General features: G+C 45.7%; 1 protein-coding gene across 4 annotated transcripts in view; it reads right to left on the bottom strand.

Moving 5' to 3' along the window:
* Nucleotides 1-17155, bottom strand: part of WSCD1 (WSC domain containing 1) — a 33071-nt gene extending 15916 nt beyond the window's left edge. Inside the window, exons 1-4 of one of the 4 annotated variants that reach the window (XM_055797694.1) lie at nucleotides 16669-17155; nucleotides 16385-16429; nucleotides 6715-7411; nucleotides 1694-1808 (exon numbers count right to left, since the gene is read on the bottom strand). In XM_055797694.1, the coding sequence (XP_055653669.1) occupies nucleotides 1694-1808; nucleotides 6715-7141 (542 nt within the window). In that variant the 5' untranslated portion in view covers nucleotides 7142-7411; nucleotides 16385-16429; nucleotides 16669-17155. Of the gene's footprint in view, nucleotides 1-1693; nucleotides 1809-6714; nucleotides 7412-16384; nucleotides 16588-16668 lie in introns of those variants that run through there. The other 3 variants (XM_055797695.1, XM_055797696.1, XM_005233034.3) reach the window with 3 other exon arrangements.
* Between the last annotated feature and the right edge of the window lie 627 nt (nucleotides 17156-17782).

The raw sequence follows: 17782 nt of genomic DNA, 5'->3' as shown, positions 1-17782 counted from the left end.
GGGCAGGAGCCTGACCTGGCCTATGGTGTACGCTTCTGCTGCCCTGCTGCAGAGAGGCAGCTGGCCGCGGGGACCAGCACAGCCTCCTTGAGGCAGGCAGCCACCGCATCCCACAGGCAGTGGCAGGGAGCAGTGGTGGTCAGGGTTGGCCTGTCGCAGCCTGCCTGGGCCCAGGGTGCTCGTCGGGAGGGCAAAGCAGGCTTTGTCTCCCGACACAGGTGTCCGAGCGATAGCCCTGTCCCCAGCTGTACGGACGTGCCTGTGCCATCCCGCGGGAGCTGGGCCTGCACCCCCCCGGCACCACGGATTTGCTAGCCTCGCCGCTGGGAGTGACATTGGCTCCCGCCAAAGCTACCACCAGGTTTTGACCAGAAATGTTTAGAGCAGTTTAGAGTGACAGAAGAAAAGCCCCTTTCAGAGGTTCTGTCAACTGGCACTTAAAGTTGAGCATTTTGGATCCAGTCAGGCAATTTTTAGATGCTCAGACCAAGGCAAGGCTGTTGCTGGAACAGCAGGCGCAGGGCTCGCTGCCTCTCCCGAGGTGCCCGAGCCAGCGCTTGCTTCCCACCACCGCTCCGGCTCCAGGAGCTGTCACCGCAGGCTGCCAGCGCCTCCTATGCTGTGTGAAAGTGCTGTCTGGTCTGGGTGGGCTTGTGGCACAGGAGACGGCACTTGCAAGGAGGTGGCAGCCTGCCGTCACAGAAGCACAGACTCTTGGGTCCCCTTTGCAGGGTGAAGCACTCCCTTGGGCCTCTCATGTCAAAGGCGACCGCATGTCGTGCCCGTGCACGGCGCATGAGGGTCCCTGTGGCCAGGCCCACAGCTGAGCCTTCTGGCTGCACCAAGCCAGGGCTGGGTCTGTGTCTCCAAAAAGCATCTCATGCAGCCTGACGGTCTCTCCGTCTGAGAGTACTGTTTCCTTCGCCCAAGGGACAGCTTTGTCTGGAGCATCTCTGTGTGGCTGCAGGGGACTGGGCTGGAACAGGGATATAAAAGCCAGCAAGATAGGGTTAAGCTCAGTTCAGGCACTCCTAAAGTGACGGGCTCCACTTGCACCACATTGCCCTACAGACCAAGGGAAGAAGATTTCACAGGAATAGCTCTAAATTGCATTGTTTCTTATGCTTTCCCTTATGCTTGGGAGCAATGGGAAGTCTTTTTCATAAATATTTTTATATAGTCGTGTCCCAGATACTAACGATTGTCTCTGGTCTGCATCCTGCCTTGGCTGACCAGGCAGGTGGAGCGGTGGCAGGAACTATGCCTGTCTGTTCCCTGATGACTGGCGGCTCCCCAGCCTGTGCTGGGAATGGCTGCGCTCCTTCCCATGCACCTGGTCATCTTGCTCTCTCCTGTTCCTGGGAGTGTTAGTTTGTTCATAGTTTTTCCAGTATTATGAAAGATTTCGGTTACAGGGCAATATATAACAAAGACTATCTAACAAACCAGTAACTTTTGACCAGTACAACAGAAAATATATTGTAAGTAGCCATGCTATAATAAAAGAGAATAGGCAGCAGTGAGATAGTCTACTTTAAGCAAAGTAGCAGAGCTACGCCACGCCTGAAGGTATGAGATAATCACAGTTTTCACAGATGCTATGTGTTTAACATATGCATGTTTTTCCCATTTCAAATTCAGTTCCACATAGTGTCAGAAAAGAGAAAACTTGCAGTGAAAAAATACCACTCACCTCTCAGCACAAGCTTCCTGACAGTGAGATACTGTCATTTTTCTTAAGTCATAAAACACAGCTCCCTTCAGTGTCCTCTCCCTTGAGTCATCACTGAAGCATCCCATGTAGGTGCCTGTGTACATGCAAGACCAGAGTTAGGCAATGTACATGGGATGGAGATGGGGGAGAGGCGGGGGGAAACATTCAGCGGCAATCCAGTGGCAAAAGCGGCACAAGCTGTCTGGAGTCCTGCCTGCTCTGCAGACCTGTCCACTGGTACTGAACCATGGTAGGTGTTATTGAAGGGGGGAGCTCGAATGCCCAATGGAAATGAGCAGAAGGGACTTCTTCCTCGCCTGGGTTACTTTAAGCAGGCTTGCTTTTGCAGATCCAGAGTCTGCAACGGCCCTGGAGCCACAGTTCCTGCAGGCAGCTGCTGCCTGCTCTGCTCCTGCCCTTCGGTGACAAAGCGTGGTGCGTTGCTAAAGTAAAGGAGAAGGTAGTCTTCAAAAAATGTATGAACTTTGAGACAGCTTGTTTTCTTGAAAATCTCTAGTTGATAATAAGATGGTGCAAAAGAAATATTAAGAAAATCAATTTTCTTTGGGTACATAGAGTTATATTAAAGCTATAATGGAAAGATAACTTCAGTCTTAACTAGGCAGCCCTGTCTAGCTATCGGATTGAACGATCTCTTTCTCTGCAGTGCAAATGAGTCTCTTAAAATATGTCTTCCTTTATTTAGCATATGAAAGATAAATATTTCTCTTAGAATGCATCCTATGTTAACCCTCCTTTTTGTTGTCACGAACAGAATACTGCAAAAATCCAGCCCATTTTTTAATATACGATTAGAAGGATGATGTGTAGTCCCACTATTATAAAGTAATTGTGTGTATATAAGTACATTTTATCATTAAAATATGAAGGAAAAAAGGAAATTTGATTTTAGAAGTAGCAGTATTGAGATGATAACACAGGGAAATTAAATAACGTGAGCTGTGGACAGGAAGAGAATATATAATAAAAAATGAAACTGAAAGGCATTATACTAACAGTAAAATAATCCAAAGAAAAAGAAAGTTCAGGCCACTAACAGAGATTCTGCAGATAGGAATAATAAATCAAACATTTAAATATTACAAACACAACAGTAGATCCAAAGACCTGCACACTGGTAATTTGCAAACATGCAATTAGAAAATTCACAGGCTGTGAATATACACCCACAGCATGCTCTTAACGAGATGGGAGCCACACACCTGCAATAAGGATGTTCTGCATTTTACTGGAGACTTTTGATTTGGGTACTTCGGTTCAAACCAGCAGCAGCAGAAGACTCAGTGTGTGGGGCCAAAGAGCCCAAGCTGGGGGGTGCGGGCAGGCCAGCTGACACGGGCAGTATCCCCGCTCCTCCCTGCCTCCCCCGCCACTGCTGCCAGCCGGCAGCAGTAATATCTCATTCACATCCTCCTGTGAATGAGTCATGGAGAGACTCTGCGATCTTAGAGTGGAAAGTCATGTCAGCAAGCCAGTCCCTGCCACCTCTGCATCCTGTGCAATGGCATAACCAGGCCAGGGGAAATGATATGAAACACCCCATCTGCTGAAAGCCTTCATAACAGAAATTTTTCATTTTTTACATAACAAATTCCTGGTTTTATTTGTAGCACTAGAAGTATTTGCCGGTCTTCCTGGCAGGACAAGGTGTGGTCCCTACCCTGAGCCACTTGCCATGTAAGCAGGCAAGATAGCTTGAAGTGGAGCTAAGAAAAAAAAAAAAAAAGGACAACTTGAATTCTCTTACCCAAGGCTGCGTGATCCTGTGTGGACACAGAGCAAGGCAAGGTGGGGCAGGGGTGGGAGTGGGAGGTGTTCACAGTATGCTGGAGCAGATGCCATCATTTTTGCCTCAGGTTAAGGGTCTGCCCTGGGAAGCCTGGTGACGGCTGGCTCACAATCCCCGTGCCTGAGCAGGGGCAGAGCAGCCATGCTGTGTCAGGAGGCATGTCGGGCATTATTAGGATGGCACTGGTGAGGAGGGCACAAACACAGCCTCTGTGATAAGGTAATGTACGCTTTACTGAGCGGGAACCACAGGGCAATGCTGAAACTTTAACAAGCATTACAGCAACAGAGGAATTCATTATATCTTGGAAGGGATCCATAATGAGATGACTAGCCTGTAAGTTTACTATGGGGGGGGGGGGGGGGGGGAGGCAGGAAGAAGACATGCTCTACATAGGTAGTGAAATTTTTAATTGATAATTTCCAAAAACATTCCAGTCCAGTGCTTGTTAACAGTACTGTTATTAATAATGTCACTTCATGCTCAGTCAGATATTGAAATGGTGCATATTTCAGTCAGCATAATTCAGTGAGATGCAGCAGTAAATAGTCCTTCTGGCTCCTCTCAGTCAGCAGTCAACCTGAACAAGGCACTAGTCTCAACTAACTTTATCAATAAATTTCAAAACTAATCTTTTTGGTTTTAACTGAAGTTTTTAAAGAACAGGTTCAAACTCTGGCTGATATTAGAGTAGCTTATAAAGACTCATCAAGTTTCTCTACTCTTTCTCTATTCTTTTGTTCATTGGGGGGAAAAGAAAGTCACCAAACACAGCAGGGACTAGAGCAGCCCCAGCAGCTACAGTCCGCGGACAGAGAATCTGCCATGCTGTCTTTACACGGTCAGGACTGGGGAAGAGGCAAAGCCAGAGGGCTTGTGGGCACTCACCGAGCTCAGCCAGCCAGGTTTTCTTCGTTGAACCCACTGAAACTATCTGTGCTACCAGAGCATGTGCAGCATGGAAGTACAAAATCACAGGGTATCCAGAGCAAGGGAACGTAATGTACCCGGTATTATTTTATCACTTGCTTGTCCTCCCTGGCCCCCTCAAATCTCCCAACATGGAACAGCAGGCTTGCCTAGGTAGCACCCTGCCTGGACCCCTCCTTGTTAAATCATCAGCTGCTACTGCACAGCAGAGACCAGGGTGCCTGCTGCTTGCAAAAGTGTGAAAAAGTAATATTTTGTAAATATTAAATACTTTTTTAATGAGGTACACATACAGAAGTGGTAGCCTGCAGGGTTCATGTTACTCTTTTCTGCAACTATCCATGAAGAGCTTATTTAAAGTGGATGGTGACTAAAGTCAGCAAAAGATGTATATTTGCTGAAGGTGAAGGCGCATCTTCCTCCCGCAGAGAGCCGATGGTGTCTGCGTCCTGCCCTTCCCAGTGGGGACAGGGATGGGGACAGAGCCCCTCCCCAAAGTTTTCTGCTGCCCTGCACCAGGTTTGGTCACTGATGCATGGGATGGAGCAGTTGTAACCTTATGTTCTGTGCTGTTCCAGGGGCTGTTGTTAGGCTCTGAGGTCCCAGGCTTTGTGCTCGGGGCACATCACAAAGTGCAGTAGGGTTCTCTGGGAGACATCTGCACTTTGCAGCCTCTCCTCTCTGCCACCAAAACCTGTTACAAATGGGATGTTACAAAGCACCGGTGGAGCACTCATGGAAGCTCCAGATCGATGTTTCAGGTAACTCCAGTGGTTACAGTTTGCCTGGCTCACGTTGTGTGACTCATCTCCCATACACCATCACTATCACCTTCTTATTCCCATTTCTGACAAGTCAGTCAGTAGGAGTTATGAGGTGGCACCCATTTTGTGGGGATTTTGCAGAAGGTGCCCCTTTGTTTGGGTAAATTTATTCAACAAACTAAGAAGCAGTTTAGTTATGTGGTGTCTAGTCATCCAGATCCCACTCCTTTTTTATTGTCGGTGAAACATCCCCAAGAACAACTAGTTCTAAAAGGCAAAGGATGAAAGATTGCAAACTCGTGATTTGATGCTGCAGGTTTGAGAGCATGGTCAGTCAGCTAGCTTGAATCCTGATGCTTTCTGTGTTGGGTTCCTCATGGGGGGATTGTCTGCTCCCTGGGGGGATGCTCAGCCGTCAGAGGTGACTGCAGAGCTGGGGCTCCAGCTCCCCGTTGCGTGGTGAGCTGCTCAGCTGTGTAACAGCTCAGCGCTGTGGGCATCCGGCTCTGTGCACCTCTCCGGAGAGCATCGTGGGTCCAGTGAGGGGATGCAGTCCCAAACTTAGCTGGGGTGATGCAGCTCTCTGGAGGGTCATGAGGGTGTAAAGCCATGCAGGAAATGTGAATATCTACAGACTCCTGTTTTGCTGCTTTGCCTGCTCTGAATAATAGTTTATTAAAAGCTTTCCTACTGAACGAACCAAAGCAGTCCATGCATGTATTTATCAGCGGTGCTTGGGGCAGCACAATCAGGCTTACAGTGAAGTGAACTCACTTTTCTGTCAAACCTGAATGGCTTTCCATTTGGATTGGAAAATGTAGAGTTTTGTACCCAGTGCTCTGGCCACTGATGCACTACACCTGTTCAGCGGCGTGAATTCCCCTTGTGTTCCCCTTGGCCTGTTGCAAATTTCCAGCAAATCTGCCAAACACTGGGAGCATGTCTCCAGTTCAGAAGGGTTGTATGGCCCACATCTTGTCCCCCTAAGGACAATGTGTTTGCAGAGGTGGTCACAGGGGGTAGGTCAGGAACAGTGAGTGTGTTTGCAATAACAGAATTTGGTATATGCTAGAAAGCTTTAGCAGTGAGGAGGCACTTCTAGACTTAAGGTGTTGCGTGGTTTTGGGTAGTTAATTTAATGAAATCCACTTTTAAAGTGATTCCCATTCTGAGAAAGAAAATCAGTTAAACAGTGTTCATTTCTGCATGCTTGAAGAGAAAATAATGTAAATTAGGGAAGCATATTTCACTGGGCTTCTGCTCAATCAATAAAAATACTTTTTGGAGGAAGTTACAGCTCAGCATGACCAGGGACACCAGGACCATACTTTGGCCTGTGGATATGCTTAAGGACTGGTTTGAAAGTGGTGATGAGCCAGGAGGAAGGCATTGCTGCAGGGGCACTGTGGTGCTCGCCCATCTCTACCTGGGACAGTCCTAGGGGGACGTGCAGTTTATACACATGCCAGAAGACAGGGCAGGGGTACTTCCCTTACCTTTGTGTTCAGCAGTGTGCTTCATTGCTTTAAATCCCGCTGTTTGCATGGGCTCCTGATCGCTGATGAACCTGTGAAACCACCTTCTTCTCAACTGCCTGAGCTCCGAGTTGCGGGTCACGAGCCACCGTGGGCTGTGCTGCTGGTCCAGGGCTGGCTCCTGCAAAGCATCCATGCCCACCAGCAGCCTGGGACCGGGGCGGGGGTTTTGCAGCATCCTGGGGTCTACAATCCCTACCCCAGCCATCCCATCCAGCACTGGCAGGGCCTGGTTAGTGGAGGTCCCACGCGAACCTTGCTGGATAACCAAATGGGTCCTCTGTAGCAGCAGGAGGCTGCCAGCCATCAGGTAAGCTGCTGTGAGGAAGAAGAGCAAAAACTGGGTCCGACGGAGAAACTTCTGTAGCCTGAAGAAAGCTTTGGCCATGCCCTTTTTGAAACTGGGCCCTTCACGCCTCCTGACAGGCCCCTGAATCTCCGTCTGGCTGGACACTGGTTCCTCCCATAAGTTCAGCCCATCACTTCGGTGCCTTCTCCTGCTGAAAAGCCTTCTTGCCGGATGGCCGTGGCAGACAGAGCAGCCTGGCGCGGCACTGCTGCCGGCCTCAGGCGCCTGCCTGGCCGAGGGGCCCCACACGCACCCAGGGTGATGCCATTGTTGTGCTCTGCTGAGCTGCTTGACAGACGATGCTGAAACCTGAAATACCAAGGGGCAAGGTTGGTTCACATCCAAATAGAAAATACCCATCATCAGGGTGACTATTTCCCACCCCCCTCCTTCTTTTTAGCTCAGCTTTTCTCCATCTGTTGTTTATAATTACGCACTTCAAAAACTAGAATCCAATGAGAATGATCGATTAAGCAGAAGCTAGTTTCAGATCTTCAGCCTTACTTTTTTTTTTTTTTTTTTTTCCCCTTCTCTCTTTTAACTTGGAGTGAAAAAGAAATACCTTTATGATGAGGTTATTTCTCTTGGGATGTTTGGGAAAAAAGTTCTTTGTTTTCTTTTGTCAATAGCTGACATCTCCATTCTTTGTCACTGCCTGGAACAGACAGCCACAGTATAGGCATCTTTTTAGGAAGGTATTATCAAATTCCTTCCTTTCAACTAGACAGTAGCTAAGCTACAAATGCAGATCAGAAGGAAACAGCAGTGTGGGTGTGTGTGGGAAAAAAAAGATTGCATCAACTCACAATAGATAAGATTATTAATCTCTTTGCAGCGCAATAAAGCCAGGCTTTATGCTGGAAGGATATTTGACGATTGTGTACTTACAGAGCTTTGTGAGTTGCTGTGCATGTTGCTTTAAAAGAAACTAGAGATCCTGCTATTTTTTTAGTAGATTTCTGTTGCCAAATATTGAGGTGTGGATGCCATGGATAAAAACCAGTGAAAGTTTTGAAAAAAATAATTTCAGGTTTCACCAGATATCTCTTGACTGCTTCTGAGCTTTGCAGGCTTTAGTTGTGCTGGTGTATACCATGATGGGGTTGTCTGGGCAAGAAAAGCTCCTTTGTGCTCTAGGGAACCTTTAACCTCCCGCAGCAAATAAAAGCTGGCATCTCCCCATAAGTTCCTGTTTTCCCAGTCAATCACTTCTCTGTGGAGCCAGGCAAGTGTTGAGAAAAGATGCAGTGTTTTCCAGAAAAGAAAATATTATGGCTTTTGCTTAACTTGTAATTGGGGCACACTGCTGAAATCCACAGTCCTGGCACAGAAACGTCCCTTCACTGTACTTCTTGTTTTGGTATCTGATTTAAAGTATTGTGGATGTTCACTTATGCCTCTTTCTTAAATAGATGTTGCCAATTAAGTCTCCATCCATTCCCTTTGTCATTTAGTTGTGGAACTTCTTTCTATCTTAAGCAGAAATCAAAAACAAAGCTCAAAAACTTGCAGACCAAAAATATATTAAAGCTCAGCTGCATCTTTTGTCAATGGAGCCTGAATTCCTTTTGTGTGACCTTTCAGCCTCCGTTGCTAAATGGGGTTGGCTCAAGGCAGGAGTCCCCGTTTTCTAATCTTACAAGATGGGTGGTCTGGAGGACCTGATTTAGGTGGCTTTTAGAATGTTTTTTTGTTAAAGTTCATGTGTCATGGTCTCAATTGTATAGGGCTGAGTAATATCCAGAAATATTCTATGTGTTTATTGCTACGCTTTCTCCAAGAACTCGGGAGAGTGAGCAGGTGCAAAGGGCTTCAAGGCCATAGCATGTTGTAGTAAATTAAGACCACTTTCTCTACTGTGGAAGTTGACACCCACCCCCCGCTTCTGATCAGCTCTAAAGCCAAAGAAAATGCATTGATTTACAGTAGCTAAAGAGCTGACCCTTAAAGTTAAATTACTGAAAATCTCTGATCAACGTTGTGAGTGCTCAAGAATTACAGTAAAGGGTCAGAAGTACCTAGGCAGATGAACAGGAAATTAGCCATAATTAGATACTGCTGATTGTTACTGTGCTAATTTATCTGAAGAAATACTGTCTGTCAGCATAGGTATGATTTGATACACTAGTTGTTCCTAACGTGGGGCTACTGAAAACTTGAGCTATTCCCAAAAGAGGCTGTCTAATTGAAAAGAAAGATGTGTGCATGTATTAGCCATTTGAGATTCTAACTGGGAAATTACTGTGCTCCTTACAGCATACAGTATTTTGAGGAAGGCTTGGCCAACGGAGGAGGCAGCTGCATGCTTTGGCACCTGAGCAGACAGCACACTGTTTGAGCTGTCATCTATAATGCAAAGGTATGGCTCTTAATAAAATGCTGCCGCAAACCCTTGTAGGTGCGATGATAGTGGCAGCAATCACATAGGTTTTCAAAAGGTTTAAGATTTTTTTTTCTTTCCCGCCTAGTAGCAAGATGAGGCTAGATAAATTTGTAAGACTTGCAGTCATCTTTATCCAACTGTAATTCAGGGTTTCGTAGCTGTTTTGATTTGCTCACAAAGTGAGCAAAGCTCTCAAGTGCTCCCCAGTCATTTGCATTGGAAGGTGCTGCGGTGGCTGGGACCCTTCAGGCATTGCCAATCCACAGTGCCGAGAGTGGCAGCTTGGCTGGAGAAGGAGCATCGAAGCCGTGTAGCCATGGTCGGGCACATTATACTTGAAACTGCATCACCGGCCCAGTTTAGTCCCTTTTAGTGCTACTGCATGCATCTTTCAGCAAATTTCAGAAAAGTTCCTTCATGTTTGCTGTGAGGTAGTGGGGAGCAGCTGGAAGTGGTGTCATCCCCCGACAAGAGGCTCTGCCACTTTTCTGGGCAGCACACGGCAATGCCTCCTGGTGCCAGGGGAGGTGGATCTGGCCACCATCTGCCCAAGCAATGGCTATGCAGGGTGCGATGTGCTGCCTCCCACATTAGCAGGATGGAAAACCTGCCATGCATCAGCAGAACTGGAGTTACTACCCAAGACAGCAAACCTAATTTAAATATGCAGCAAGCTCTGCATCCAAACATCAAGAAACATTTGGCATTGCTCCTGTTGCTCTGCCTAGTTTGTTTATTTATTTACCTACTAAGGAAAAGCTGCTTCTGGGTCTCAAAAGGCTAACTTTTCCCTTGCCCAGTGGTTGAAAAAGTTTAAATGATACAAGCCAATTTTACTGCAGTCAATATGACATATATCAATTACCTCCAGATGCATTCGCCCTCAGTACAGTTACCATGACAGTACGTTGTAGTAAAAACCAACCAAATAAATAAGCAGACTCTCCACCCACAGCAACTGCTGCAAATGTGCAATTCAAAAATTAAACGTTGCTTTTTACTGGGGAAATAGCAGAGAATGCTGCTGACATAAAAAAAATGTCATTTGTTTTTTCCATAAATGGCATATTGCAATATCATCAAAGTATGCCTAAAAGAATTGAAATGCATCACTTTTGATGATGATATTAAAAAGGAAAGAGTGAGGAAGATATGAACTACTATCTGGTAATAGAAAATGTATCATTTATCTGTTTCATACATGTTTCACTTAAAAAAAATAAAGGAAAATGGAAGAAAAGTAGAGTCTTCTGTTCCTATTTATCAGTTCTCAAGCCAAAGGGGTTTTAGGACCATATTAGTTGAGAGTTGAGTTAGTGAAATCATAAAATGATAATTGAAAGGACTTCGAGATGGGCAATGAGAACTGTTAAACAGCAGAGAAGACCTCTAGGTGAAGAGAACAATGAAAGGGTTAACGCTGCAACGAGGAAAAAAAGGAAAATAATAAGTAGTGGTGAGGCTCAGCTCTGGAGATGGTGAGCAGTAGTACAGAAGATCAGCTGGGTACTGTGCCTTCAGCAGGGAAAGGATCACTTGCACCACTAAAATGGTGGTGCATCTGGTGGCAATGTTTTTATGAAATAGATAATTATCTGGTTATTGAGGGCAAGAATTTTATGTGGCTCAGAAAAACACTGAGTGATTTTATTTTATGAAATAAGGATTTTTTTCACTTTACTAGTCGCAGGTAAATTTTTAGCTATTGGGAACTCATAACCATTCAGTTGTTTGAATGGCATTTTTAGCTGTTTGTGCCTGAAATTTTTTGTCTGGAAACGTCATTAGAAAAAATAGTTTGAGGGCTTTTTTTTTCTGTAAGATCTCTATATATGCCAGCAGGATTGAATGTAGAGCTGAAAAATGCATCTTACCTGACATCCCAGTATCTCAATATAGGAATCTGTTCCAATCAGTTTCCTAAAATGGATAACGCTGTGATTCTTCTTGCTATCTCTGGGAAAGCCAACATCTTAAAAGAAAGATCCCTCTAAATCTGCTGTGACTTGATCACCAGTGGATTTGCTGGCTGGTAGCCAAGATTTCAGAGCGCTGTCCCAGTGCTGGGGAATGCTCCCGAAAACTGTTGCAGGTGGGTTATTTGTTTATTCAGGTGCTGTCAGGCTTTGGAGCGCATGGTGCTGGGTGCCAGCTGTAAGAGATGCTTTCCCAAAGGCTTTCCACAAAGCTGCAATGCTCAAACAAGGCATGGTCCTACCAGCATCCACAGAAAAGCTGTTTTGCTTTTCTGAAGCTTTCCTGCAGGCCACGTTGCTCAGAGCCTGCTCCTGTGGGATCTTGTCATTACCCAGGAGAGTGGGGTGGCAGAGGCAGCAATCCTTGAGGGAACTTTAGTGTTATCCTCTGAATTAGTGGTATCATCTGAAACAAGCTCTGGCAGCCATGTAGTGCCTAGCTCTGAGTACGTCTGTCAGCAGGCAGCTGGCCATTTTCAAGAGGATGCAAGGTCCCTGGTTGAACATGCTCTAGACACTGGGAACAGCCACTGTGCCTGGTAAAGGATAAAGTATCTTTCTAGAGCTCTGTCAATATCTCATAAAAACAATGTGGTTAACAGGTAGGGGAACACCTGCACCACTGATGTGTCTGTGGGGAGCTCTTTTGGGAAGGATGCAGAGAAGGGAGTTGTCTGTGTGTGCTAATCGTTTCAGGCCATGCTGGAAATGCGCCTTTCCCTTGGTGTCTTTATAATGCTATGAGGTTATACACAGCCTTGAGACATCCCAAAGCACAGACTGTGAACTTGGTACGTTGCATCTCAAAGTGCGCTGACAGGACTAAACACCAGACCTGAGGTGTTTCCAATTTGAAGTGCTGGTTTTCTTTTAATCCTTATTTTTCATTTGTTACATATATAATACCAGATGTATAAATACCACTAAAAAATTGCTATAATGAAAAGCAGGTCAGTGCCATGCTTCCAAAATGATCTCGTAGAGTGTGACAGAAGATGTCACACTAGGCAGCTGCATTAATATATTTGTAAAGAGAAATAGAAGAAAAATTGTAAAGTTCTTGAAAATTCTACTCCCCTAGCTAAAGGAATAGTTACAGCATTTTTAAGAGAAGACTGAATACTTTCAGTGGTGCTGTGAAAGCTGGTAAAAGCTGAAGACACTGAAGAACAGCCCTAGACTTGCAGATGAAGAGTTGCTCTGTTGAGGACTGTCACTTAATAGGTTACTCAGTGCAGAAACTAAGGTCAATGCTGCATTGACAGCTGCAGCTCATCAATAGCTGATTTGTCTAAAGACCAGCAGGATTTTGCAAATTCAGAGTTCTTGGCATGGAAGCAAGACTGTGTTTTCTATTGTAAACTGAAGGGAACTGGACTCATGAACACTATTTTTAGAAAAATCCATCCCTCTTCCACTTTTCTGCTTTCTTTTGGCAGCTTTCTTTGAGGACAAACGTAGTGGGTTAGGATCTAGCTGGAGGATTGTGTCTTGCAGCCGTTCTTTTGGATACACAGTGCTATTTTCTTGAGGCTGTTTGGAAAGTCAAGGCCGACGTCATACTGTGTGAATGTGTGTAGGAAGAAAAACTCTTGGGAAGCCCCAAAATTAATGTCAGTATCCTATCAAATATTTGCGGTTCCTTTATTCAAATAGCTAAAAGCATCCTGAGTAACCCTGAGTATCTGCCTCTGTTGGTCCTGAGATGGCCAACAGCAAGTGCTTCTCACAGCCATACTTTCATATGTGGCCAGAGCCATTGCTTGAGTTTTGGGAAAGGGGTTAAAAAAAGACTACAAAGGTGGGCTGTCTGAGCTCTCCCCTCATACCTTGAATGGAGTCGACAGAGGAATTCCATATTATCCCAGTTTCCAAACCATGCAAAAAGAGAGAAAAATGAAAATGTGGATCCACATTTGTGTGGAAATCAGACATGCTAAAAGTTAAGTTTAGAAGATACGTCCTGGTACTCTTACTGTCTTAAGCCCAAATCCACTCAGATCAAGATACAGGTTGATGCTGATGAATTTTGGCTCAGGTCCATTTTTAGTTTTTCTGGCTCTTAAGAAAACATCATGCAGAATTGTCTCACTAACTTAACAGTGTAATTTAGGAATTCATGCAAAGGAAAGAAGAAGAGGTGATTTTGTAATTCTGTCACCTTTCCTAGGATGTTCTTTCACCAAAAAGAGAGGAAATTTTCAATGAAGGGTTAGTATAATATTAATTTCCTTAACCAACTTAAATGTGTACTTTTCTATGAGAAAGGGTCTATGGAATATAACCTGATCATTGACCTTTCTGGCAGTTACAATGCAATGCTCAAATGAGACCCATCTAGAGTCCAACAACCTGGCCTTCCCAGAGCATTTGGCTGCAGATGGAGAGGCAGAAACACCCTCCAATTCTGGCCCTGGGCAGACATTCGCCCCGCGCTCTTCCGATAAACCCGCAGACGAAGCTTTTATCACAGGCCCTGGAAGAACCACAGCCACCGTCCCAGCAGTGCATAGCCGTCCTGCACGGGCAGGACCAGGAGACAGCCCTGGCACAACTCAAGCCGCACACAGCAGCATGCCACAGAGCTCCACCAGCTGCCACAGCTCACACCAGTTCTATTGCTCTCCAGTTTTCTCACCCCTGCCCTTCCTGCAAGGCAAGTGGAAAACTCAGGTTGCTTTTCTTCATTGTTCCGAGGCAGGAATGTCTAGCTCAGGCATGCAAAGCTGGCTATGAGTTAGTGCCCATGATTTGCTCATGGATATTCTGCATCAAGCTCCATGTGAAACACACCACGTCAGTCAGTTCTGCTGCTGCAGAACTTGCTGAGGGTTTGTATTTAAATACAGTAAAAGGGTTTCTTCCTCATCTCTTCCCAAGTCACCTCCGATAGTTTGATTTGGAGAATAATTTCACTTTCAAATATTTCTAGAAACTGACTTTTCCACCCCCTTCCCATCAAAATGAAGCTTATAATCTAGGAATTTTCAGTAATGAGGTGGCCAATGAGACATAAGTGAAGGGACCTTCAGCCTGCCCTGACCACTGAAGCTCCGGTGTGTCATGCCAGCTTCCCTACCAAGAGATCTGGCCTTGCTGTCTGGGCTTTCAGAAACAATAAGCACTTCTTCCAGCTTACGAAGTTTTACCTGCTGGAGGATTGATCTGTGCTGACTCCACACACATCCCCCCTCATGAGCAACAATTTCCTGAAACAGTGCTGCTTTGAATATTACTTGAAGCACAACATAAGGTCTGCCAACAAACTAGAAATGAGGTAGAAGCACCACAGTTTCTCCACATGCTGTAGTGGAAACATTGCAAGCTGAGAGGGCTTTCTGTCAAGTTTACTACTGCTTGCTACAAGTGCGCTTGCTACAAGATGTAATTAGATTGCAAAGTTATCTTTGGTGCTGATACCATGTTAAAACTGTTAAATAATGATGCATTGTGATAAATACAGCAGAAAAAAAATCTTCATGCAGAGATAGCAGAAAGATGGAGAAAAAACTCTATAGTCCATAAACTAGTCAAATCAAGTTGAAAATACACAAGTTAAAAATATACATGATACTCACTGCATATTGTACATGGGAGGTGTTTTACAGTTGATGGATAATTCAGCTTTGGAAGTGAAAGGCAATGCCACAGAACAGAGCTGCAGCCTGAGGCTGGAGAGTCAGCGCTGACTTGTTCAAATTTGGTTGACGGCAGCTCTTTCACTAGATATTCCACTTTTTTTGAGACCAATTTTCTAGCACAAGTAGGTGTGAATCTAGGCAGTGATTTTGTTGGTGAACACAGTCGCCTGTGGTGAGGGATGCAGAAGAGCCCGCGGGAGGCAGCTGGGCCGGGAAGGCGTGTTGTGAGGCAGAGTGCTGACTTGGAAAGTGTTCCACTGACAGCTTGTCAGAGAAAGCACACCATGGCGATATGGTATTTGTTCCATTAATCCAATACTTTCTACTTAGCTCAGTGAGAAAGTAATAATCAGGAGGTCTTATTCCATGCCAGTGTGGAAAAGATGCAGACATGTACATACCTACACTCTATATGTGTGCTTGCACACACATGTATATGTATGTGTGTATGCATTCGGTACACAGAGGGATGTGTACTCAAAAGATAACATGCAGTCTGCTGTCACCATTCACCGATAAACTGAGACCTATCAGCAAACAGTATTCTTGAACCTAGAAAGTATTTTGATCAGTAATAAACCATTCATGCATAATGTACATCCCTTTGATATTTAAGAACTCAAGCACCCAGCGAATGATGCTTTATCTGCAATTTCCAAAAAACTCCAACATGGTGCTGTAGCTGTAGGCTGAAGTTTTCCAAGGTACTGTTGTAAAATAGGTACTATATATTGATTTTTGTCTCAGCCCACAGTAGCTAGGGATGAGATCTTTTCCTGTGTGCAAGGAATTCTACTAGAATTATAATAACATGCAGATCTTTAACTAAATCATAGGTATTTAAGTGTCTTTCATAAACCCCTCGACATCCAAATTCCTGTGGCATCCACCTACTAAAAATTTTTACTCTATTTATTTAGCACAGTGATGCTTCAGAAATTGTTTAGAAAAGCCGAGCATTCTAGTCTGCCTCACCAGTCTATGTGACACAAACACACACTCACATTATCCATTCTTACTTTTCCAGTATAATGTTTCGTGGATGCCCAGAGAAGGGCATCTTGAGAGCAAACTGCAATTTATAAATAATGCAGCTAAGCCTCGTGTACTTAGATGCCATGGATAAATTTAATAAATCAAACAGCCATTCAGACTGTGATGAATGTTAATACCTCAGCCTCTGCAAAAAGTTGTCTGGTTATTACTTGTGTCAAGGCCAGCTGACAAGCAGCTTGCAGACACAGATAATGCAACTGTGTAAGAAAAAGAGGAAAAAACTCACGTTTCTTTTATGATCGAGGAACTCCGGTTGTAGCCAGGCAAAGTCCTAGACAATCCAGTGAAATATTATAAAAAGCTGTAATGCATATCTGGAAAGCTGATAAATCCTGTTCCCGCTGCCCTTCCCCACTAATCCTCCTCCTGCCTCCCGCGCCCAGCGCGCAGAGCCGTAATCCCCGAGCACCCCTCCGTGCTCTGCCTGGCTGTGTGGCACTCTGCTCCTCCAGCTGTTAATACCGGTAACTAACCCAGCCAACACGCAGCCCGCACATGCTCCCTGCTCACCACCGCCTGTCACGGTCCCTCGCCGGGATCCCTCGCCGGGGTCCCTCGCCGGGGTCCCTCGCCGGGGTCCCTGCGGCTCACTGGGCCAGGGTGCCGGGGTCCTGCGCCGTGCCGGGGCTGGTGGGAGAGAAATGCTCCATGGCCTCCTGCGCCAACAGGCACGATTGGAGCAGCCTCAGTGCTGCACTGCCAGAATCCTCAGCCACAGTCGGTACACTCGTGTTTCATAACACTCCCCCTGGTCGGGGAAGCAGAGCCGCTCCTTTACGTCTGCTTCACGGAAGAGCTCTGCAGCCTTCCGCAGCTACAGACGTTTCCAGACCTATCCATACACTCTGTCTATATATTTGTCTAAACGCATGGATGGCTGCATAGGCAGATACCTAAGCAGCAGCAGCATGAAGACCTAATGTGATCAGCTGAACGGATGCTCCTGCGTTTGTTTCTCCATGCCTCTTCCCACTAGGGGCAGATCCCTCTGGAGCTGCTCCTCCGGAGACCCAGACCCCTCCCCAACAGGTGCAGAGGGTCCCAGGAAAGCGAGTCCCCAGCAGCCTTCCAGCACCAGCTCGGAGATTTCAGGCAGCAAATTGTTATTCTGGGCACAGGTGGATAGAAGTAAATTATTTATAAATGTGCAAGCTGAAAGGCAGTTTGCTTAGTGTCCTTAGGACTGCCTGCCCTGCTCTGCTGTCTTCGCTGCACATATGGACTCCTTTCTGCTACTGGTTCACATGGAGATTGATCAATTTATAATTATTCTTAAAGCATCTGCATTTAAATGGGAGTAGGCTGCACGCTTGTAACTGCATGTGGTTTTGCAGCACCCCATAGTCTCTGCATGTTTAAACAAAAGCTGTGGAGAATTGTCTCTTGGTGCCAAAAACGGATGCAGTTGTAGGGAGTGTGGGTCAGTAATGTCAGACCAAACACCTGCCAGGCTGTGAGAAAGCAGCACCCGGGGGGGTTCCTGGATCTGAAAGAGGGAATTTGGATGCCACTTGGGAACTGATCCTGTTTCCCTTCTGTATGCTGCACGGTACTTCATGCTCTGACCAGTTCTGTGGGTTTCAGTGATGCTGTGTGCATGGATCTCTCTCCACACAGCAAGCTC

The sequence above is a fragment of the Falco peregrinus genome, chromosome 2 (assembly GCF_023634155.1).
Source record: "Falco peregrinus isolate bFalPer1 chromosome 2, bFalPer1.pri, whole genome shotgun sequence".
Lineage (NCBI taxonomy): Eukaryota > Metazoa > Chordata > Aves > Falconiformes > Falconidae > Falco > Falco peregrinus.
Note: the sequence above shows the minus strand (reverse complement) of the source record. Positions and strands in the feature narration are given on the sequence as shown.